Raw genomic sequence first — 24,795 nt, 5'->3', positions numbered from 1 at the left:
TGCACCACCGGCTGCACGAAACTCCCTATTTCTTTGACCCTGATCGTATCCTGGCGCTGGTGGCAGCTCCTGGCACCATCCACACACCTGGGCACGGTGTGAGTCGCTCTCCGAGCATCCCACCGGGGCCCACGTAAGCTCGGGAGGGGGATGTTCTGCAGGACATCCCTCCTTGAGCCTGTGCCGGAGTATCCCGCAGGACATCCCCCCGCAGGACATCCTTCCAGAGCACTCCCCGCACAACACCGTGCGTGGCTCCACAAAACTCCCTCCTCGCTCCCAGCCTGCCTGGGGAATTTTTTCTCCTCTCGAACCCTCGACCCCGAGCCCCCTCCACCTCCTCCCTTCCCGCATCCTTCGCCCCGTCTCCAGGGCTCGCCATCGCCTCCCCTCGCAGCGCCGGAGCCCCTTCCCCTCCCAAACCTCGGCATGGGAGCCTCGGGGAGCCCCTTCCTCTCCCAAATATCGGCGTGGGAGCCCCGGGCCCCTCTTCCCCTCCCAAACCTCTCCGCAGGAGCCCCGGCCCCCCTTCCCTCCCCACCCCGCCGTACGGGCCCGCCCGCGCCCCCGGCCCGGCCCCATCCGGCTCCCGCCCCGCCCCCGCCCGCGGCGCCTGCGCCCAGCGCCGCTTCCTGGTGGCGGCGGGGCCGGGCCGGGCGATGGCGGGGCCGGGGCCGGGGCCGGTGCTGGCGGCGGCCGTGGGGCTGTGGGCTCGGGCGGCCGCCGAGGTGCCGGCACGGCCCGGGGCGCTGGAGGAGGAGATCGTGTCGGAGAAGGCGGCGGAGGAAAGCCACCGTCAGGACAGCGCCAACCTGCTCGTCTTCATCCTGCTGCTCACCCTCACCATCCTCACCATATGGCTCTTCAAGCACCGCCGCGCCCGCTTCCTCCACGAGACCGGGCTGGCCATGATCTACGGTGAGGGGCACGTCGCGCATCCCCATCCCTGGGAATCCCGGGAGCTGCCCCGTGGGAGCGGCCCCGGCCCCGCGCTGGGCCAGCCGGGGGCTGCGGGCGATCCCGGGGCAGCACCGGCGGGGACAGCGCTCCCCTCGGTGCGGGGGAGCCCCTCCTGGCTGGGGGCTGTGACAGCGCTTGTCCCGTGGCGGAGCGGTGCGGGGGTGCGGGTGTCCTGGGAGTGGAGGGGATCTCGGGCTGCGGGGCTCCCGGGGATGCGGGGGGTCCCGGAGGTCCCGGGGGTGCGGGGGACCCAGGGGTGCAAGGGGGTCCCGGGAGTGCTGAAGGTCCCGGGGTTGCGGGAGTCCCAGGGATGCGGGGATCCTGGGGGTGCAGGGGGTTCCGGAGGTCCCAGGGGTGCGGGGGTGCCGGGGATGCAGGGATGCCGGTGGGTTTCGGGGCTCTCGGGGGTGCGGGGGTTGCTCCCCCGGATGCGGGGCACGCACACCCCGGTGCCCCCGGTCGCTGCGGTGCCGCCGGGACAGCCGCGCTGCCGCCCCGTCCTGGCGTGCCCCGAGCCGAGCCTTATCTGCGTGTCGCGGGTTGTTTTTCAAAGTCGAGATACCGCGGGCTCCCGAGGGCGGTCACTCCCGAGGGGTTAAGCTGGCAGGGCCATGGGCTGCCTCGTCCAGGCAGTCCCAAAACAACATTCCTGAGCACGGGCAAGTCCCACTGATCAACCACAGGACTTGGGGCAGCACAGACCAGTCTTTGCACTGATCAGGGGCCTCGCATCCCACCTTGGAAGGGGCTCTGAGTAACCTGCACTGGGTGAAGGGGCTTTGGAACTAGATGATCTTCAAGGTCTCCTTCCAGCTCAAACTGTTCCATGACCCTGCATGCTGGGGCCAGAGCCTGTTTCCACCCTATGTTTAGAGTGTCCAAATTTCCAGAAGCTGTCCAAGGAGAGTGGAGAGGCCATTTGGGGATGCTCCCACCCTTTGCCATGCTCAGGGACCTGCAGAGCCAGCAGCCTTGTGTTCTCCCTCTCAGGGGGGGACCTGAGTACACGAGCTTTTACTTTTCAGGTTCCTCCCCCTGCTGTGACAGGACCTTTTGGTGAGGAGCCCCATGTGTGTTCTCACATGAAGTGGAGCGAGGCTGTGGGTCAGGGGAGTGAGTCTGTAGCCATTTGGGTTCTAACAGTGGCCTGTGATTTACTGAGGTGACATGGCCTTGGGAAGTGGCCTGAACCCCTGTGTGGAGGTGCCATCCATGGCTCTGCACGGGTTATCTGGAGTTCAACCAAAGTAGGACTGGGAGTTGTTCTGGGAACGTGATTAACATGGCCAGGGATCCTTATCTAGGCAAGATTTGTTGAGTTCAAGATTGAGGCGGTGTCCTTTGCTGCGTGGTGTGCTTGATGTCTCTGCTCTGTGCTGTCCTTGCTGGCTGTGGCTGATGTGCCACCACACTTGGTCAGAGCAGATGTGGCCGAATCCGCCACGCAGCAGAAAGGTTTGTTCTGGAGGCTGTGGCTTGACCTCTTTGGGCCAATGGCTTTTGTGATTCCAGGTTTCAGTTAATTGGAAGTGTCCTTCCAAGTGCAGGGGTGGTGACACTTGTATCAGCCCAGAGGCACAAAATACTGGTCAGCATTTCCAGATTCCTGCGAGCCACGAACTGTGTCTGGGGCAGGTGCAGGTGTTGCTGGTGTCCCGCCCATAGCAGGGGTAGTCACATCCCAGGACAGGAGCTGTGCTGTTGGAGTGTGTGCTTCCAGAATGGAAGATCTTCCTTCTCCTCCTGTCCCATAGCTCCTGACATGCAACTTCCTTCCATGCTTTCAAACTTGCCCTTAACCTTGTTCTTCTCCTGGAGTTTTCTTTTGATCCTCCATTCTCCCTGACCTACCTGAGTGCTACCTGTGTTCTCAGAGCACAATCTGGGCTGTTTCAGTCTCCTGCTGATCCATGAAATGCATCTTTCCTGTCTGCTTTTCTGCAGACTGTGCTCAGAGAATTGCTGGCAAAATCAGTAATGTCACCTGTCTGATCATGCAGAAAGTCCCAAGTTTTTCCCTGGTATCAAGGCAGCTGCCATAGGAAAAGGGATGTGTAATTTTCCAAGGAGTGGTGAGATGCTGTTGTTTTACAGTAATAACTTAAAATCTGCAGGGAAGAAAGCAGGTATTGCTGTCCTGGCTCCCTGCGTCGCTTTCAGCCCCAGGGAAGTTCACTGAAAATATGAAAAGGCTGCAAAACAGACAAAATCTGGGCAAGAGAAGCACTTTGCAAAAGCTTGTCTTTTTCTTTTTAGAAAAACTGACACCAACTAAGTCAAATCAAACTCTTGCATAACATCTCTTCTGGCGAAACCCATCAGTTTCCTTGGTGTCTCTGTTTTTACTGGAAGTTGTAAGCTCTTGCTCCGGGTGGGTTTCTGTCTCGCAAATCACACTGTCAGCTCAGTTGATGTTCAAGAGCTGAACACATGCTGAAGTCATAGACAGTAGGTGTGTAGTGGCCCTTAAGCTTCATTTCAGTGTTTGAAATGAGGTTCCCACGTCTGAGGTGCTCAACATTTAGGATGATTAATTGAACAATTTTGTTTCAGTTCTTCTCAGGGTCTGGTGGTGGATGTGGCAGGAGCTTCTCTAGAAGTTTAGTTTCCTTGTACTTGTTTCCACTTGGCCCCTGGATTGGTTGTGTCTAAGCTGCTTGTTGTCAGGATGCCTTCAGTTGCTCACTGCATTTTTCTTTCCTTTTGGTGTCCAGATTAATGCTCGCCTGGGGATCCTGTCTGCTTCCATTGTTGTTAAGTGCTGGGGTGGTAATGTATTAGTCTTCATTTAAAACCTTACTTCGGAAATGTTCAACAGCAGCTTAAAAAAAAGCCCATGGGCTTTTGTTCTTTTTAATGAAGTTGGGAGAATTGCAATGAAAATAGTCTCTTGCACTTTGCATAAAAGAACTCAATTAATTTACCGCCTTTGCCTTCAGCTTCTCCACTGTTTGCAGGTTTTGGCTGGCAGCTTCCTTGGTGTCAGGTTCCCTCTGCTCAGCTCCCTGCCAGGGCTCAGTTTTGCGAAACTTTTGGCTGTAAAACCATGTCGATACTGGTGGAGTGGTTCATGGGTTGCTGCTTGGGCAGCCCTGTGAGTGCCAAGGCAGTCAGAACCTTTTCCTAAGAGACTCTCAGAACCAGGAGCACCTACACAGTCCCCTGGGCTTGGTCCAGGTGCCCTGAGGTCAGAACTGGGTTTGGTGTCAGAAAAACCTTGGCAGGTTTGTCCCAGGTGCCACCAGCGAGCATTGTTAGGTGGGAGAGTTGTTTTGAGATCCAGTGTTGGTCAGGAGGGGCTGCTGATGGGGTCATTTGATGCTGGTGGAATATTTGGTTTTCAGTGGAGCAGCAGGATGCATTTCCTGCGGGTAACTCTGGTGGTATCTCCGAGTTGGGAGCTGCTGAGCAGTGCTAGGTCACACTCAGTGCCCAGGAGCTCTTTGTGCTCATGTGTGTCCTCTCCCACCCAGTCTGGAGAGCTCTGGGAGCCTCCCAGACAGCCTGTTACTGGGCAAGATAAAAAGCCTGATTTTGGGACCTCCAAGCACGGTGATCTTGGCAGATACTGTAGGTTTATCTGTCCTTTTTCCCTTACCCCATTCCTGGTCAGAGTGGGAATTTGGCTGTGTGTGGAGCATGGCTGGCACATGGGGCCAGGAACAGCTGCCTGGGTAAGTGAGACAGTGAGGAGGAGCAGGGGTGCTATCAGATGTAGTCCTGCTTTGGGACAGGGTTAAGAGTGGATGTCCATCTGTCTGTCTGTCCCTCCCTCCTCCTATGTGGCCTCTCCTCTCACAGTTTGGAGCACTAATGAGGTCACTGGGTGTGTTTCCATCTGAACAAGGGCAGGCAGCTCCTTCTGCTGCTGGGCGGTTCTGACTCCTGTATGAAGCTCTAAAATTAACTATTTTTTTCAAGAACAGATTTTTAAAAGCCACCCCAGCTAGCTCTGAAGGGCTGCCAAGTGTGATGTACATTAACAGCCATAAGCAGATGTAAATAACCCTTTGAATCTCTCTTTAACCCATTGAAGAGTTTTGGTTGTTTTGGTACCTCAGGGATCATCTTCTGTGTGGAAGGAAAACGGGATGTTTTGTGCTGCTGCTGTAGTGCCATGGACTCCTCTGCCACATGCTCATGTAAATATGTGCTGTGGCATCTCAGTGTGCTTGACATCCTTGCTGTCATTCTTTACTTTTATTTCTGGAGCACAGGAAGATCACAGGAACAAAGAGGCTAACAGAAAAGTAAGCAAAAGAATTCCTCTTTGGTGTCCTGTCTAAGGGATGCTGGTGTAAAAGCAGCTCCCTGATGCTCTGCACAGTGGGACATGCCCTGAAGCAGCTCTCTTTGTGCTGAGAGGGACCTGTTCTGCTGCTCTTGGGGTGATTCAGTGCAGGATAAAGCACATGTTGAGCACCTGGTTGATGGTGCATGGCTTTAAAGCCTTGGTGGCTTTGTGAGAGCAGCTCACCTGTGCTGCAGAAACGCTGTGTTAGAGCAGGGGGTGGGGTGCAGCTCCCCAGTTTCAGCCTGAGCTGAGGTGTCTGTGTCACTGGGGTGGTGGGTCAGCAGTGGTGGGTCTGTCTGCAGGCAGCTCCTCTGCCCCTGCTCATGGCCTGGACTTGTGCTCAGGTGGCCCTGCTCTGCATGGCATCCCTTGGGGTGGAAGGTGGGGGCTTTTCTTCTGGCAAATGAAAAAGGGGCAAATCTTGTCCTGGAAAACTACTGTCCAGGGAAGAGAGAGCAAACACTTGCTGTCAGATCAGGAACTGGCTGCAGGAGATGCTGAATGAGCTGGGACCCCACAGTCTCCTGCCCAGCCACGATTCCTGCCCAGGCTCTGCTTCCTTGATGTGGTGTCACAGAAAGGACTGGGTGTTCCCTTCAGTCGAGGTTGTGCCCTGCCTGTAGGAAAGCACAGAGCAAGGCCTTAATTAAGGCAACAGCAAGGAAGCAGGAGTGTCCTGGGAGGCAAATGGAGAAGCCTTCAGAGTGTTGCGGTCTGTGTTTACTTCTCACATGTCTGAAAGCTTTTCATAAATGTGTGGTTCAGAGATGGGGTTAAGATCCAGGGTTTCTGTGGCAGCTCAGGGCTGCCTTAATCAAGGAGTTTCCAAACCCCTTTGTGCTGAAGGCTACACAGAAAGGTGTCTTGTGGGACACTTCTCCTCCCCAGCCTGCAGATGTCAAAAATCTCTGCCAGAAGAGCGGAGTGTAGGTGAGAATCTGGATGTGAGACCTCAAGCACAAAAGAAAAATGCTGTATAAATTGCTGAATTGCAAATTAACCCCATGATGCTCCTTTGTAGCAGTTTAGCTGGAGGCAGAGTTGGCTCTTGGGGCTGCCCTGGGGCTGCTGCTTGTGGTGCAGAGCTGAAGTTTTCAGGATGAGGAGTAGATGTGAATGGTCCCAATCTGGGCTGATTGGGAAATGCCCATGGTTTTATAAAAATGGGGAGAGCTGGTGTGGGAGGAGGGTGCATAGTGCTGCAGCACCTTAGGAGGGATGCTTGCCAGCCTCTAAGTGTTTGTGGTGGTTGCTGGGTGTGATTTTTAATCCCCTCCCAGAATGAAGAGTTTAGTGTATCAGTGTCAGGTTTCGAGGTGCAACGTGCATAGTTTGGGCACACAAGAGCAGCACCTGGCCCAGGTGCCCAGCTGTGTGCTCACCATAAAAGACCTCAGCGTTGGCTGTTTACTGCACTGGAGCGAGCATCTGACTGATTGCCTGGTAATTAAAATCCTTCAGGACCCATCCATGGCTGTGTTAGGAAGTCCACGTGAGCATGGAATGTTTGCATGGCTGACGGGGGATGAGGATGGTTTAATTTCACGTGGGCAATTATTTGGGTGGTGGTGGTGCTCAGCAGCTGAGCAGAGGGTCAGGATCCTGGCATGCCTGACACTGTATCCACGCCCAAGGAGATCATCCCAGGGGTGTACCCTGGCTCATCTCACGGCCCTGTGTCCCTCCTCAGGTGTCCTGGTAGGTGTGGTCCTGCGCTACGGCATCCACGTGCCCAGCGACGTCAACAACGTCACACTGAGCTGCCAAGTGCAGACCAGCCCTGCCACGCTGCTGGTGAACGTCAGTGGCAAGTACTATGAGTACACCCTGAAGGGGGAGATCAGTGCCCAGGAGCTCAACAACGTCCAGGATAATGAGATGCTGAGAAAGGTAAGGGAAGTCAGCGACTGGAGAGGTGAGCAGGGCTTCCCACTCCCTCCACAGAGACGGGTCTTGGATCTGCTGGATTAAGGGATTTTATTTTTTTGTTTAAACTTGTCATCAGCTATAAATTGAAAGTTGAACACAATGTAATGAAACTCTTGTTTCAGCTGATCTTAATTTAAGCTGTTTAGACTCTGAGATGTCTTTCCAGAAGATCCCAGACATGTCCTTGGCATTGACCCAACAGCATTTCACCTCGGGGGGTACAGGGTTTTCTCCATATATTACTTTCTGATTTGTGTTTTGTCTTGCAAAATTTTAACAAATCATTTTACTGGTTTTTTTTGTTTCTTAACAGGTGACTTTTGATCCTGAAGTATTTTTCAACATTTTGCTTCCTCCAATTATATTTTATGCAGGCTACAGCTTGAAAAGGGTACGTGCCTTTACACTGCTGGTGTTTTTAGTTCTTCTGCCTCCAGAGAATTTTTAATACTTGGGAGAGCTTTAATGCTTGCTCAGCAGGCCAAGGCTGTGGAGGTGGGTATGGTTTTCCCCAGCATATGCAGGACTGTGGGAAGCAGAGCTGAGAATGCCCCAGTCATTCTCATCACTCCCTTTGCCCTGGAAGGGGTCAGCGACTTTAATTATTTCCAGCACGGGTTTGCGCAGGGATTTTTGAGGTCAGCCAGGCCATTTCAGTCATCCCTGCTTTCCACACACATAGGAGTGTGGGATGTTTTTATAAAGCAGCAGCTCTCTGAAATGCTGACTTGGAAGGAGAGGAAAATGATGCTGTTTAGCTTGCGGGAGAAGGAAGGAGGAATGCTGCTGGGTTAGGAAATCAGTTCCCAGGACTTGAAAGAGCATGTTCTTAAATACACAGGTACAAGGAGATGGTACATTCATATTTATTAATGCTACTTTAACTGCTGGTCTGGTGGTGTGCTGTGCTGGGCACCTCATGCATGTCCAGCTTATGCTGCCTGAGCAGATCCAAGTTGCTGCTGACACTGTAGGTGCCTGTGCAGGCTTGAAATAAATTGTTAGCAAAATATAATTCAGTTTTGGGTTCTTTTTCTCCTTCTAGAGGCACTTCTTCAGAAACTTGGGATCCATCCTGGCATACGCCTTTCTCGGCACTGCCATTTCCTGCCTGGTGATCGGGTGAGTAGATGGAGCTGGTCCGGTTCTTCCACAGGGTTTTGGGCTGTGCTCAGAGCCAATGCTCTGAGCCTGGAGCTGCAGACACTAATCCCAGCCCTGAAAGGTCGCACAGGCTCTGCTACTGCTGCTCAGCAGCAGCACATAGTACTATTTACTGTTCAAACTGCTGCTGTGGGGACAGGGTGGTTGCTGTCTAATTGCACAGTGCTCTCTCAGCATCCCATGGTAATAGTTATTCATGGCAAGGAGAGTTTCACACTTCTCTGAAGGTTGTCTTGAAAAACCAGCAACTTCACATTATGGAAAGCACAGCTCTAACAAGTGTGAGACACGAGAGCAGAGAGGCAGAGTCATAAACAGGTGCCTGGTGGGCACAGATGTGTTTCAAATTGTTTAGCCCTCTGTGCAGAGGGAGCTGGATCATTCCTGCTCTGAACACACAGGGTGTTTTCCATTGGAGTCCAGTGGATTCAAGCAAGCTCAGCATCTGCATTATCTGTTCCTCACTGTATGTTTTGGCCATTTCAAAGTCAGGCCAAGGTCATGCCACTGAATGGTGTTAATGTAAGCACTGCAAAGTTATAGTGGGACCCCACAAGCCTGGCTCTTGCTTTTCTTTAGCCATGTTATGCTCCTAGAGGAGTTCTGGTTCCAGTTCCCCTCTGGCACTGTGTTTGTGGTCCAGTGCAGTGGGTGCTTGGTGTTTGTGGTCCAGCACTCACCTCCAAGATCATGGCCCTGGGCTTTCACCAGGCTCAGCTGATCCTGTTCTTTGGCGTTCTGGCATTTGGATAACTTTGAAAGTTAATCTGGCAAACTGGGGGAAATTGAGCCCATTTGAATGTCGTTTTAATGTCTGCAGAGATGAGTAATTGCCTCTTCTAATCACCAGCTCTGTAGTGTATGGCTGTGTGGCTCTGATGAAAGTCACTGGGCAGCTTGGGGGAGACTTCTACTTCACTGACTGCCTCCTGTTCGGTGCCATCGTGTCAGCTACTGACCCAGGTATGTTAGATGGTTGTGTTTCCCCTCGTATTACCTACATTTTGATCTGTTTTGAGTTGTGGTGAAGAGGGGAAGAAAATCTGAAACCTCTGCAAGTTCCTTCCTTCTGAATTTTGGAGTTTAATTTATTTGTGAGGTTCTTAGAGACCAAATTTGTCTCTGTGCTTTTTCATTTCCTTCCAGTTTTGTGTAACAGAGCTGCCAAACCTCCTGTTTCCCGAATCCTTGTTTGCAGTAAAATCCTAGGCAGTCTCTCTCTTGACTTTGCTGGGGTTTGGGACAGGCCCACTGTGTTGCTGCCATCCTGTGCCAGCAGCTGATGCAGAACAAGATGTGTAATGTTCAGTTTATAGCTTTAGTCAATTTAGTGATTTTGTCCTACTTCCATTGTGGTGGGACTTTGGCAGGGGCTAAACTAACTGAAATTAGATCAATGAGACACCTTAATGAGCAGTACTGAGGACAGTAGTAACCTCTTAGTCTACTGATGCACTTTATAAATCAAAGTTGTGAAAAACATGCCTTTTCCAACTGAATTGTATTTAGTTCATGATTGCTTTTGTGTCATAGCTGTTTATTTGCATGCTCCAACTTCATGTAAAAACACAAGAACACAAAAAGGCCTCTATTTGCTCCTGCCCTTTGCTGAGCATGGCTTGAATTCCTTCCTTTGCAGCCTGCTAACTGTTTGAGACCAGCATGGGATGGCAGCATCACCCCCTTTCTAATGCTGCAGTAGTTTTGCTGGATCTTTTTAAATGCAGATGTTGGTCAGTTTTGCTTGGAATGGAGTGATTGTGTGCCTGGATAAGCCAAGTCTTCTGCCCTTTCATTTGTGGATGAATTGGGACTTCTACCTGCTCCTTTTAACATTCAGTCATTTTTATTTTTAAAAGCAAACCGAAGAGCACTGTATGTGTGTGCATGTATGCAAGAATAACACTGCAGAGCACAACCTGCAGCATAACGGGACAGTAGCCACATCTGTCTGCCAGGAGGAGGTGCAGGATATGCGTTCCTCATGAGTTTGTAACAATTTATTTTTTATGTTCCCCTAAGATTTGCCAGGTATCAGTGTGACTGTTACTGCTGCTGTTTTTATTTTTAAGAAAATGATTCCCCAGCTTCTTCAAACATGCTTTGGCTGGGTGTTCAGTTGTTTAGGTTGGGTCAGGCCTTCAGTTACCTGAGCAGGCAGCTGTTCCCACGTGGCTCTGAGGTGGAGCATCCTCCCTGGAACTCAGCTGAAGTGTCAGCATTGAAATGAGGGCATGTTTTCAAAGTGGGGATCGTCCCACAGAGGTGGTGGTGGTGTGGAAGGTCTGATGGGCAGAGGCCAGGACTGTAGGTAGAAGTAATGCTTAAAAATGCTGCAGACAAGCTGTTGGCATTGTGTCCCTTCTTCAGGCTTTGAAATAGGGGCAAGATTTCACAGGTTAAAGCGGAATGTTTCCCAATGCATAAAGGGGATAAACCCTCTTCAGTGTGCCCATATGAGTCCCTGGATGCTGTTTGAAAGGGCGTTGGAATTATCTCAGCCCTCAGCAGCAGCTTGAACTGTGCTCAATGCACCATCTCTTGCTTGTTTTAGATGTTGTGATGTTTTTGGAAGGCTCATACACAAAACCTGAGGCATTTCGTTATCTTCTTGGAGCCACTGGATCATGGAAGGGCCTGAGAATACTCCAATCTCTGCCATGTGTGCCTAAATCGCAGAAACCCCCACTTGGGACTTGATCTGATGCCTGGCTTTTTCTTGTTAGCCTGAAATGTTTCATATCTGTGCTGGCACTTCCAGTGTGGCAACCTGTGTTGAATCTGAAGGTTTATTTCAGAGTATCAGGAATGGAAGGAAAAGGCAGTCATCATTCTGGACAAGCCTGATCCTCCTGGTCTCCTGCAGATGGGGGAAGGGTCTCCCTGATGCTCCAGTCGAACGGCATCCCAACAGCTGGATGGCTCTTGCCAGCATGGTACTAGGGTCCAGCCCATGAACTCACACCCCCAGGAAGGTCCCAGCAGAACTTTAGATCTGCCTGCAAAGATTCAGTGGACCAGGATGTGTTTTAGTAAAAGGAGGAGGAGGGATATGATGAAGCAAATGCAAATCTGAAAGGGCAGAAGGAAGACTGTCAAAGGGAGCATGGGAGGCAGCTGGCACCGTCACAGCAGAGTGGCACAGATGTGCAGGCAGGCAGTGTTCTAATAAGGGATGTTTTGTCTTTGATTACACCAAAATAGCAGCACCTTTTTAAATGTCTCTATTTTTCTATTTGTCAGTGACTGTCCTTGCCATATTCCATGAACTCCAGGTTGATGTTGAGCTGTATGCCCTTCTCTTTGGCGAAAGCGTCCTCAATGATGCCGTTGCCATAGTGCTGTCTTCGTAAGTGTCTTCTGTTTTTATTTTTAATTGTTACATATGTTACATGTCAGGTGTTGAGGGGGGGACACTCCGCCTTAGTCTTGTAAAATAGGAGCAAGGGTGTTTGCAAGAGCTTATTAAGTGTCCCAAAATCTTCTGATGCATGTCCTCGTTGCAAACTGCTGCCTGGGATTACGGATTGTCCTTACAACTTCCCCCTGCATGATGAGTGGTTTTGGTTTGCTTTTATGGCCAATTGACCAATACCTAAGGAAGTTTTCATGTCCCTCTGAAACAGAAAAAGCACTATGTTGGCTTTTCAGCCACAGGATCCCACTGAAACCTCTTGCTGATGGCTTTTTTCTTGCCTGCCTTCCTTCCCATCCACAAATACCTGCTTTTGTTTAGATGTAAATAGCTGGTAAAGCAGCTGTTTCCTTTCTCTCCCCGCTTTCTGTGCATGGAGGAGGTGGTGTTTCTTATAGCTGCAGTTAATGCCCTGGACTGAACACAGGGGAAACTTGCTGCCTTTCTAAAGAATGTTTTATATTCTTTAATATTTTATGTCCTCTGCATGCAGGACGTATTTTATCTGCGTTTTCACAGTGTTGTCCTCATGGGACTCTGTTTGGAAATACATAATATCTGCAATGATGACAGCTTAACATATAGCTCAGGCTAATGCAGAAAATATTTCTGGAATACTTGTCACTCCAGCGTGCTGCTTGTGTGGGTTTCACTGGAGGCAGCAAGTGACATGCTGTGAGCTGTGAATCGCCACCCGCGTGAGTTGTGTTTGCTGAACTGAGTGTTTCTGTTGAGGCTTCTGGAACTGTTTGTATTGCTCACTCTGGCTCTTACACTGGATGTGTCACCGCTGGTGCCAGAGGAAACACTGCACAGCCACACCGTGTTCCAGAAGTGATCTTAAGTGAGAAAGGGATGGGGTCTTCCAGCCTGCGCTGGGAGGTTCTGGGTGGGAGCAGGTGGATCTTGGCACACGTAGGTGATGGTGCTGCATGCAGTGATTTGCCTCTTGTGCTATTTCAGTACCAGCTTTGTGGCTGTTGCTGTAATTTCCTGCCTTCCTCTCTCCACATGCCGAGCTCAGTCCACCCCTTCCCCAAAACAGGATAATTTGCACCAAGGCAGCAGCTCTGAGCTCAGTCAGCAGTTGTTTTATTTTGCTGCAGAGCTTTGGGCAGAGGGGCCTGGCAGTATGAGACACTTCTTGAGGATGTCTCAGCAGTTGTCCTGGACCTGATTTAAAGCTTGCCCTGGTCTCTGTCTTCACTGTCACCATAAGCAGTGTAAGGCAGCCTTGGCAGCACCACGGGTATTTCATTTGGTTCAGGTAGTAGAGTCAACTGGACACAACCATGTCTTGAGTGCAAGGAGGAGATGAGGGTCTCTTATGCCAAGGAGGAGAGCTCCTACTTATGGTTCCACTTTTTCAAATTTAGTTTGGCATTTGCCTGTTTCACAGCAGAGGCATAAGTGGGGGAACCACATGGGTCTGGTTCTGCTCCCACAAGCTTCTGCTCACCAGTAAGAAGCTATTGGGAAGGTGAAGAATTGAGTGGTTTCTGGGCAGGTGGGCTGTGCTGATGGAGGAGTTGCCACCTGGGTGACAGATGGTGGTGGGTCCCACCCTGTTCCAGGATGAAGAGGGACTCCAGCCACAGCTGGATGAGTGCATGGGATTGGTGATTGCCTCAGGAAGTGTCAGATCATTGCACATGGTTTCTGCCAGGATCTGGGTGCTCTGAGGCTCCTCTCCTCCCTGCTTTCAGCCTCAGGCAAATGTCTGTCTGTTCCTGTGCTTAGAAGCAGGATCCATGTCTTTCTGTTCCTGCCTTGTGCTGTCTTGGCCTGGTCTGGCTTGCAGCAGCGGGGAACTTGTAGCAGGATGAAGAGGAATTGAACCCAGAACCGAAAGCCAGTGGGCAGTGAGGTGCTGGGGCTGTGGTTTGGGAGCTGTGGGGGAAGTGCAACCACAGAGTCTTTACTTGCTTCTTGTGAAGGGCGGTTTCACAGAGAATAAACACCACGGGGATCCCTGTGGGCAGGGACAGGGGAAATAATGTCTTATCAGCGATGCAAAAACAAAGCCAGAAGGAAAACGGTAAGAGATGAAAATGCAAAACCAACACCCAAAGAGTTGGTTGTGGAGGAGAAATGAAACCAGTCTGGATTAAAAAAACCAAAACCATGAAACCCAAAACTCTTGAACAAGAACTCATTGGTGAATGAGAAGTATAATATGGGGTTGACAAAAGGAATTAAATCACAGGGGGAGATCTGCGGCATGCTAAGTAAAAGGCAATGCAGAAAATGACATGTATTAAAAGCAGGGAAGTTTAGCAATGGAGGTGACCCATGATGTGTTGGAAAGGGGGAGATTGTCATTTGTGCTGAAGAAAAATGTTGGTGTGTAGTTAGGAGAGAAAGCTGCAGGATGTGTGTGCAAGGCAGCAAGTGCCTGTTCCAGCATAACTCAGCAGGTTAAACAACAAATGTTTAAAGTTCACATCCAGGAGTTGTAACAGAGCCAGCCAAGGGATTGCTAACTAGGAAGTTAATGTTTTTGGAAAGTTTACATCAAAGAAAACGATGCAAGGAGTTGATAAACAAGACTTAGGAGCTGCATAAGGGCCCTCCTGTATCTCAGCCTTTCCAGGTAAACCAGTGGAATGACTGATGCAAGGCTCAGCTCATCAGGAGTTGGAAGGGTGCAGATTCAGAGATAGGATCAGCATGGCAGACCTGTTTGCCATTTCATCACAAAGATCTGTTGAGTTTTGGTGGTTGCAGAGAACAGTGTTACTGTTGTGAATGGTGTGATGCTGACTGCTGTGCTACCCTGTGATATTGCACTTCAGAGCTCAGAGCAACGCACACTAAATGTGGTGCATGTCAAATGTGGCAAAATGGCAGAACTGAGAGTTCTCCAGGGGATATTCACATCAGCTGCCTTGGTGGAGTCGATGGAGAGATTTGGACTTCCCACTTGGATGGTTTGTGGTCCCACAGTACTTGGCTTTTACAGACAGCTGGTGCCAAGCCCCCAAAATACCATCATAAATGGCAGATCATTTGAGGGACCGGCTGTGGCCTGATGCTCTCTAATGCCTAGGAGTAAATGCAGAGCTGTGCCTAGGAGGGGTGGGTGAACCTCAGGGAGGTGTCAGTAGGGAAGGGGATCCCAAACTCCCCAGGAAAGGGTGAGTGTGTTGCCACTCCATGCTGCAATCCCAGGGAATTGCAGTGTCTCCTTGATTCCCCAGGCTCAGTGTCTGCAATGGTTGTAGCACCTTTCAAAGCCTGTGTATCACTGTGAGGTGCCTCTGTCTCCAGACTAAGGAGTGTTTTGTGTGTGCTTTCCTCCCCTCTTCCAGTTCAATAGTTGCGTATCAGCCAGCGGGCGACAACAGCCACACGTTTGATGTCACAGCGATGTTCAAGTCCATCGGGATCTTCCTGGGGATATTCAGTGGATCTTTTGCAATGGGAGCAGCTACTGGAGTTGTGACAGCTTTAATATCCTTTTTGTTGTTTTCTTTTTTACAAATGTTTGCATAACAGCTTCTTTTCCTGTGCTGCATCTCACCCAGATGTTTCATGAGTTTTTTCCTAAATTAATGAAGGGCAGTGCCATAGCCTTTTTAGGGGCAGACTGTACTGCTGGGATACACAATTGTATTTGATACACTCTTAGCCTGCAGAGTCTCTCCAAATTATCCTTAACCATCTGCAACGTCACCAAGTTCACAAAACTTCGGGAGTTCCCGTTGCTGGAGACCGGCTTGTTCTTCTTGATGTCCTGGAGCACATTCCTGCTGGCTGAAGCATGCGGCTTTACAGGCAAGCTCCAGCACAGCCCTGCCTCTGGGATGGAGATCTGCAGGGATGGTGGGGCCACTGAGTTTTGCTTCTCCCAATATTGATTGCAGGCAGGGCTCTCCCTCTGCCTGCAGAAATTTATTTTCTCTGTGTTCTGGGGTTACTGCATTAAGTCCCCTACACTACTGGGGTGCAGCTCAGCTCCCTTTTCATGACCAGGAGTCTAACATGATGCTCTGCTCCCCAGGTGTGGTGGCTGTGCTCTTCTGTGGGATCACTCAGGCCCATTATACCTATAACAACTTATCAACAGAGTCCCAACACAGAACTAAGCAGGTGAGAACTCCTCAGCCCCCTTCAGCCTCTCTGAATTTCAAGTTCAATAGTTTTTCCTTTGCTCAAACCAGAATTAGCTGCATCAGTCTTTCTACAGCTGGATTTTACTAGGGTTGCAGAGGTACTTATTGTATGACGGATGGGCTGACATGCTTTTCTTGTTACATCTATATTATGTTTAAATCACTTTTAATTTGTTTTTCTCTTTCAGTTGTTTGAGCTTCTGAATTTCTTGGCAGAAAACTTCATCTTCTCCTACATGGGGCTTGCACTGTTCACCTTCCAGAACCACGTCTTTAACCCTACCTTTGTGGTGGGGGCTTTTGTATCCTTTGGAGCCCATTTTAAAAGACAAAGAAAGAAAGGGAGAGGTGCCTCATTCCCAATTTGTGTTTTTCATTCAAATGAGTGGGTTTGGTTTTTTCCAATCAGTTTAGCTTTATTTTTAAAAGGGGATTTCTGCCATATAGCGATGAGTTTGCTGGTTATTTTAAGAAGATGGAGATTATTTTTTCAGTTTTTCTGTTATTTTTTTTCTTCCTCCTGTCTTCTCTCCTTTCGTGGGCTTTTGAATCAGCTGCTGCAGGGACTCATCATTCAATATGACCATGATGCCGAATGCCAGGCTGTCACGTGGCAATGTGGCACCAGGAGTGGCTGTTTGAGCCATTTATTTCCTTTTTTCTTTGTAAGTCCACTTGGTTACCTCTGAAAAAAGCCTTTTTTTTTGTCAAACAGCACAGTAAAGCTACAGTAGATGCCTGTGAATGATGTCATGAGAAAGGATTTCCTTTTCTGCAGGCTGGTACTGATGGGAACAAGAGATTGGTCTGGTGTGTTTCAAAAAAAACAAGGATTTTGAAAGAATTCTTTTTCATATCACAGGGAAGCCAGTTAAACATGCAGAATTATTTTCACCTTTTACATGCACTGACACAAGTTTATACTAATAAATAAAATGTTGTGATTTGTCAGTGCTGGCCCGTGGGTTTGAAGCAGGCTCAGCTGGATTTCCCCAGTGAGTTTTTGTGAGGTTGCAGTGGGGTAAAGAAGGTGAAGGGAAATGTCATTTGGGTGGTTATACTGGAATTTTGTGCTGTGCCTCTTCAGTGGGAACTGACTAACTCGCTGATGAAATAGCTCATTCATGAGAGAGATCATGAAATACGTCTCTTATGCAAATTCATGATGTTCAGGAAAGAACATAAAAGCTGGAAGCATTTTCCACATTATTCAAGGCTGCACTGAATACTGGCTCCAAGATTATTTTTGCCATCTGGGTGCTGGTATTAAAAGACACAGCTTCAAAGATAAAAAGCAATATGAAGGGGCTGGTGATTCTTGTATCTCGCAGGCTGTGAAAACAGAAAGAGTATTAGATTTTTTTTTTCCTCTCAACTGCTGCTGCTTTCATTTTGCTGAATAATCTTTGGGAATGGGACTTGGCTTAAAGCTTCAAACCCAGCTGTGAAGTGTGGCATGCCAGGGAATGTCAGAAGGGTTGTCGTAGCTGTGATAACTTGAGCTTCACAGAAGACAAATAATTCTTGGGGTGGAAAATGGCCCTGGCAGGGGAGAGCATACAGTGGGAAATGGTGGTTTTTCTCTCTTCTTTCTTGTCTAACACATCCTTTTATCATTTCCTTTGTTTATTTGTGCTTGTCTTTGTATGATATTCTTGAACTGCAGTGTGTGCTTTGCTTCAGTGAGGCAGTAGCCTGCTCTTCCCACTCTGCTGTAGCACTCAGAGTTGGGTTATTGTCCATGCAGGCAGGACCAGCATTTCTGCAGCTCCCCAGTGTTTCCGTCGGGCACTAGAAATTGGCTCTCTGTGCAGGTGGGATGTGATGGGAGGAGACACAGGGAGAGCAATTTCCTTAACATGTGCAAATACAGCTTGCTATCTTCCTAGGAAGAGCTGCCAATATTTACCCACTGTCATTTTTACTGAACTTGGGGAGGAGAAATAAGATTGGAACAAATTTGCAGCACATGATGATGTTTGCTGGTACGTTCCTGCATCTCTGCCTGCAGCCATGTGGCCCATTGGCACTTCCTGGCCCCTGTTACCTGGAAATATTCCTTACTCAACTTTAAATCTCTTATGGGCAATGTCTGGAGGGGAGGCTGGGCAGGAAAGGGCTCCCTTAGGCTCGGTGGTGTGGATGCCTTGGTTTTGGGATGTCAGAATGAGCTCCTGCCCTGCTTGCAGTGCATGGCTTGGGGCAGGAGTGATGCCAAAATCATCACTGTTCTTCTCTGGTTGTGGATGTACCATCAGAGGGACAGGCCGACGTGTGGGGCAGCAAGATGTAAACCCCCTGGCAGTGGGGTGGGCTGTGCTGCCACAGGTCCTTCAGTGTCCCCTCCCCGGCAGGGCTGCGAGGAGCCATGGCCTTTGCCTTGGCCATCCGTGACACGGCCACGTATGCACGACAGATGATGTTCAGCACGACGCTCCTCATCGTCTTCTTCACGGTGTGGGTGTTCGGCGGCGGCACCACGGCCATGCTGTCCTGCCTGAATATCCGGTGAGTGCACGGGGCTCTCCTGCCTCAGCACCTCCTCTCCCTTCTCCTGCCCTCAGCTTAAGCTCAGTTTTAAGAGACAAGAGGAAGATCACATCCTTTCTCCCCTGGACCCCAACATGTACCCTCCTGGCATTGCATGTGCTAACCCTGTGCCTGTTTTCCTCTCTGCAGAGTTGGTGTGGATGCAGATCAGGAGAACGTGGTGAGTGAGCACTGCTGGGCAGCTCTGCTGAGGAATCTGCACTGCACCCATCAGAGCAGGGGTTACCTTGAGACCCTGTGAATGCCCATCTGTGCCCCACTTCCTTACAGCTGCAGCAGAGTTCTTAGCTCCTCTGGTGAAATAGTTTGCAGTCAGTGGAAGTCACAGCTTTTCTGTGCTGTCTGGGGTTAGAATGAGGCTTGCTTTGACTCAGCTGGAAAGAAGGGCACAGAGGTAATGCTGGACTGTTTAGTCAGCCCACGTTGCTACTGCAATAGACTCAGTCTCTCCTTTGCTGGATTTGAAATACATCCCAAAATTAACAGGACATGGAGGCCCTCTGCCTCATCCCATCATCCAGGGCAGTACAGAAAGGCCATTTACTGACTGATTCTGTGTAGCATCTTCTGTCCCACTTTTACCCATGTGTGCCCTCAACCCCATCTTTGCCACCTGTTTCCTGTGGGTAGTTATGTAGAAGCCTGAGAACCACCAGCCACACTGAGATAAATGTTGGAGCCCTGGGGCCTTGGGAGTTTTCCTGTCTTTTAGGTCTGAGCTGTCTCACTCATGCATTGGCAGCATAGTGATGCTGTGGCTGTGGCTCTCCTTGATTTCAGTGTGGGTTCTGCACCTTGGAGGTTCATTTTATTCAGAGCCTTTTATTGGGCTCTTTACCTCCTGGAGAGAAAGCATCAAATGCTACAGACAGCCCAGAGCCATAAATCTGTAAACCAGATTCCTGTGAAATACGTAATTTTATTCATAGTCCCCTCCAAACAATTTTATATTTTTTTCTCTGACTGAAAGGAAGCCTGGAGACCCCATAACACATGATTATTTGCATACAGAAATCCCAGGCGAGATCTGATGGAGGTTGGACCTGTCAGTCACTATTAAATGTGATGTCTGGATGCTGCTGGCTCTGAGGCGCTTTAAACCCTGGGGCCAGACACTGGAAGGCTCTAACAGAAAAATGCTCACTCTGTGCTTTGAAACCACCTCCCTAAGGCTGCTAAACAGTGATAAATGCAGAGTATGAGCTGGAAGTACCTTGAGGCTGTTGTAGTGTGAATGTCCATCTACTCACTGCAACCCAACGGCTTTTTCTAAAGGGACAGTGGGAAGGTGTGTATCGTATGTCCTCTGGGGATAATCCAGTGTCCTGTGGGGTCTCCTCACCCTGATCCAGGTCATGGCATGTTGCCCTGCCCCTGTTTAATGTTTGGCTCTCCCACAGGGTGTCCCAGAGAGCGAGAGGAGGAGTACGAAGGCCGAGAGCGCTTGGCTGTTCCGCATATGGTACAACTTTGATCACAAGTATCCTTGAACGGCGATCAGTGTCTGCCTTGTCAAATCCCACTGCCCATGCAGCCCTTGTTGGTTTGGAGCATGACTTTCTCCCTGCCTAGCAGAGGAGCTTTCCCATTACACTGCTGGTTTTTGGTTCGCATCTACACTTGTCTGTGAGAAATGACCATTTCCACCCACTGTCAGTGGGAATGCAGTGGCAACTCCATTCAAAGCTGGGCTCTCCAAGGCTGCTATTCCAGGGGGTCATCAATCCCAGTGGCAGGCAAGCAGGAAGGGCAGCTGGGCTTCTCATTTGCAGCCCTCTTGCTAAATCTGTGCCTCTTCTCCCTACAAGATACTGTGCTATGAATTTAGTGGAGGAATGATGTCCAGCTGAGAGGCACAAGCTGATGGGACAAGTGATGCTGCTGAGCATCTTAACCCTGGTTGGCTCATGTCCTGCTATGTTTGGTTACATTCATGTTTCTCATCTCAGTGATTTTGGTGCTTCCAGGCACTTGTGTTTCTTTCCTTCCTGTGATTTCCTTGAGACACTAAGTCCTTCAGTGCTGCCATCCCACCCTTTGACTTACGACATCACCCCATTCCTCCTTCTTCCTTAACACTCTCTGTAGCTATCTAAAGCCTCTTCTGACACACAGTGGTCCCCCGCTGACCACCACACTCCCAGGGTGCTGTGGGCCTGTTGCCCGGTGCCTGACGAGTCCACAGGCATATGAGGTGAGTCCACTGGTGTCCCTTCTGTCACAGTGCTGGTGGGTTTGACACATTCATCTGTCTGTGTTACTTCTGGATGCTGCTCTGCAGCATTGAACTGGGAGCCCAAGGGGAGATCCGATTTTGGGGCTGATGGATGAGCTAATTGAGCATTCCAGCCCACTGTTTGGTCATGAAGGGATTTGTGGTGTATTCGTGGTGGTTCCTCAGTGACTGGCTCAATAAAGCTGTCATGGCTGTCCTTCCCCAGACCCAGCCGTGAGGATACACAATTCTCCATACCCTGCTTTCTTCTGGCCTTGCAGCTGAGCTATTCTTGCAGCTCCTTCATCTACATCACTCACGAGAAAGGTTGCTAGCATTGCCAAGCCCAGGAGCCCCTTGCAGCAGCAGCTCTGCATGGCAGGAGTTCTCTTGTGCTGTCTGCAAAGTATCAACATCAAGTTCCCTGACAAACCAGAGATGGCTGTGATGGGTCAGAGATGTAGTTTCTGTGCTCATGGATATTTTGGTCCTCTGAAAGCCACTCAAAACTGTTCCCTGTGTATCTGAATATGGCACCAGAAAGAAGAGATCTGGGAGAGCCCCTTTAGACAGTGTGCAGAGAAATCTGTGTGTGGTGCATGTCACCTGGCCTCAGAGATACGTGTGTGGCATGTCTGGCTATGGTCACAGTGCAGCAGAGTCTGTGATTCGGTGCCTCAGTCTGCTCATTCACCATCACCATGTGATTGCAAACAGCTATTCCAGAAGAGTTCAACAGCACTTCCCTTCCGTTTGTTCCCCAGAACCAGGAGCAGCTGAAGGACGATGACTCCGACCTCATTTTGAACGACGGGGACATCAGCCTGACTTACGGGGATTCCACCGTCAACACCGACTCGGTGACGTCCAGCGGAGCGTCGCGGCGGTTCGTGGGAAACAGCTCGGAAGACGCACTGGATCGGGAGCTTGCGTTTGGGGACCATGAACTTGTAATCCGGGGAACACGCCTGGTCCTGCCCATGGACGATTCAGAGCCCCCGTCAAACGTCCTGGATAACTCAAGACATGGTTCAGCATAAGGTTGCTCGGTTTAATTGACAGTAATATTTGCATATATGATCAAAGAAGTATGTACTACCTAAAGTCTAATGCATGTCTCAAAATGTCTAAGCTGTATAAATATTATTTATATGGTGTCAGAAGAATATAAATATTCTCTGCCAAGCACTTGTAAAGAACAAGCTGCAAATTTAAGTTAAAAACTGTGTTGACTGCACTATGTAGGGTGGAACTGTTTTAGCGTAAGAGTCTTTTGCACACAGTGAGCTTCGTTAATGTGTGATTTGATGAAGGGTTTAGTTCCCAGCGGGTAAGTAAAGGAGCTGACTCCCTGTTCATCCTTTGAACCTGGGAGAGGAGGGTAGGGAGGTGCTGGCAAGCAATGGAAATTGCTTTCTAGTCAGGTGAGGATTGTTAGGTTTTTTTTGGTCTCTGATCTTTGGATAGTCATGTTTGAAATATCAGCAAAAAATCTGCTCACAGACCCTCTTGCCAGGCAGTGGATAGTGATAAACTTGTTCACTTTGTGGGAACCTGGAGACTTTATTTTTAGTGACCCTCTGCCCAAGCCCTGCCTTGGTGGGCTGATGGCAGCCCTGGTCCAAACTGACAGCAAGGGCTGTGGGTGTCTGGCTGCTCAGACGGCAGTAGGAGAGAGGGACGGTTGGTGTCTGTGTTTAGGAGAAGGAGGTGATCCCACAGAACCAGGCATGCACAGATTTTAGGGCTGAGTCCATCCTTCAGTTGTGGCTCAAGCAGCTTTCTAAAACCAGCCATCAAATCCTCAATTGGCAACTAAATTTGACGTTTGGGAAGCGACCGCATCTTTGTGCGAGCGAATCTTTTCTGCAGCCACAGATGTAGCCAAGGTGTGCAGAGCTACTACAGCTGCACCAGGCGACCTCAAACATGAGCTTTACGGCTACAGATCGACACGGTACCCCCGGGGCTCTCCAGAGGCACTGGGCATTCAGGTGGTACCAAAGGGGAGCCGTCCGTCCGTCCGTCCGTCCTCCTGTAGAGTCGAAAACCATTGCACTTTGTTTGGTAACTCCTCCGCATGCTGTGTGTCTGCAGTCCCCACCCGACCTTGCTCATGTCTCTTTTACCATTTAATGAGAAATGTTTGCGAGTTGATTTTTTTTGTTTTGTTTTTAATTTAAATTTTTATTTTCCAGGGAAGAGCACAGAACAATTCGTGATTTCACACTAGTGTTAAAGGATTTATTCTGTAGTTATGGGAATGGCTAAAGGTGCAGTGAAACTGTTAACCCTGGCATCCTTTTTCTCCTGAAAAGGGGGAATCATAGAAATTTACTGTATGTAATTTTACTGTCTATTTTATCTACAGTTTTGCTATAGAAACCTTTCAGGGTTATTGGTGCACTCCAGGCCTGTTCTGGAGTTGACCCTCTCCAGAGGGCTTAAAAAGAGGTGTTTAAAATATAAACATATGAAAGAGAGCCAGGTGAGTCCAAGCACTCACAGCTCCCATTAGTTGTCCTTGGAACAAACTCTGCATCTCTCAGGATGTGACCCTGAGACCTCAGAGCAGAGTCCCCATGGCTGTTGTCCCCAGCACCACCTGAGAGTTGGAGGAGACAGGAAATACTGAAATTTCAAGTATATATGTATAGTTGAGAAAAGAAATTTACACTTTTTTTTGTTTTTCATTTTCTCAGGTCTAAGTAACATTGCCTTAAAATTATGGATGTGAAACCAATTATTTTGGCAGTTTATCCCCAAGAAAATGCTTTCTTTTTTCTTCTGAACAAAAAGTGTAAGTGTTGCCATAGGAATCCCCTGGAAGGGGGTAATGCTCTGTTTATGTTTGGATAGGGCATCTTCCTTGCACCTGTAAATGGCATCCCGCTGTTAACATTGCTGTTGGATTAGCGCTGGCCTTTGTTTCCTACTATGCAGGAATTCATAAAGTGAGTGTGCATTTTATATGATGTCTGTGACTTAACTTCATGTGTTTAAAAAAAAATCAAAAAAGGAGAAAAAAAAAGGTAGGAACCTGTTGATTTTAGGTTTACTGCATCACTTCTACATCCTGTTTTTTGTTCGTTCTGCCTTTTTGAAGAGGTATGATAAATAACTACCTCTTGTTTTTTCCTGTATAGCCTAACTGTGAATTCAATTTACAGAGTTGGTGCAGCTGGAGGTGCAAAGCAGTTCTGCTCCCCCTGAGAGCTCCTGGTCCCATTGCAGGGCCCCAGCACTGGCAGCACAGTGCTCCCTCCCAGGCACCCCCAGCTGAGGTGCAAATTCCCACCCAAGGTGGCCACAGGGTGATGTTTTGCCATGTCTGTGGTAGCATTCCTCTCTTTCTCTGACCTTCAATAATTTACCCACTCACTGTAAGCTTGCCAGCACATTACCATAAGCCTTTTGACAGCAGTAGCAGTTCAGTTAGTACGTTAAAGGAAAAAAAAAGTTGCAAATGATGATTTTATGGGTTACCTGTGAACTCTTACGATCCATACATAATACAACCAGTTTTGAATAGCCTTGGTGAATGAACAGATCTAAGCTCAAATTTGGGAGACATTTAATAAATTACTCAGATTCATCCTCAGCTGATTATTTTCTTTGGTGGGCTGCAGCAGGGCATCCATGAATGCCTGGTGTGCAGATGCAGGGAGAGTCCTGATGCTTGTGTGCTGCAGATGGGGTATCTTGGAGAACCAGGGCCTGAGACCTTTTGCCAAATAGATAAGACGGCCCTGAGGAGGCAGTTTACAGCACCCACAAAGATTTAGAGATGGTACCCTTCTTCTGTAAATTGAATTTTCATGGTTTTTGCACATGAAAAAGCATTGTAGGTAAAGTTATAATTTGTACTGGTACTGTCGATTTGTGTGGTAATGGCATTAACCCCGTAGCTGTGATGTTTGTGCAGCTGATCTGTGATAGCTGATGATCACTATTGGACCTTCTGTTTACACTGACTAAATCCTTTACTGTTGCGTTGTACTGTGAAAGAAGGATTATGGGCCTATAAAAGATTATTATTTTTTGTTTTCTTTGAATTGTGTGTACCGTTTCATTAATTCACACGGAAATAAATCTGTAGCAAAGTGACGATGTGCCACTTGACCTTCTCAGAGCACTTTGTTCATGGCCCTTG

General features: G+C 49.2%; 1 protein-coding gene across 1 annotated transcript; it reads left to right on the top strand.

Moving 5' to 3' along the window:
• Positions 1-635: 635 nt before the first annotated feature.
• On the top strand, positions 636-24,759 carry SLC9A6 (solute carrier family 9 member A6). Its single transcript, XM_071569312.1, has 16 exons — positions 636-918; positions 6,945-7,144; positions 7,497-7,574; positions 8,229-8,305; positions 9,198-9,310; positions 11,591-11,696; positions 15,074-15,215; positions 15,434-15,539; positions 15,766-15,854; positions 16,066-16,179; positions 17,751-17,862; positions 18,232-18,385; positions 18,557-18,587; positions 19,828-19,907; positions 20,516-20,621; positions 21,407-24,759. The coding sequence occupies exons 1-16, from the start codon at positions 660-662 to the stop codon at positions 21,680-21,682; spliced, it is 2,043 nt and encodes a 680-aa protein (XP_071425413.1). The 5' UTR covers positions 636-659; the 3' UTR covers positions 21,683-24,759.
• The last annotated feature ends 36 nt before the right edge of the window (positions 24,760-24,795 follow it).

This window comes from Pithys albifrons, chromosome 14 (assembly GCF_047495875.1).
Source record: "Pithys albifrons albifrons isolate INPA30051 chromosome 14, PitAlb_v1, whole genome shotgun sequence".
Classification (NCBI taxonomy): Eukaryota; Metazoa; Chordata; class Aves; order Passeriformes; family Thamnophilidae; genus Pithys; species Pithys albifrons.
Note: the sequence above shows the minus strand (reverse complement) of the source record. Positions and strands in the feature narration are given on the sequence as shown.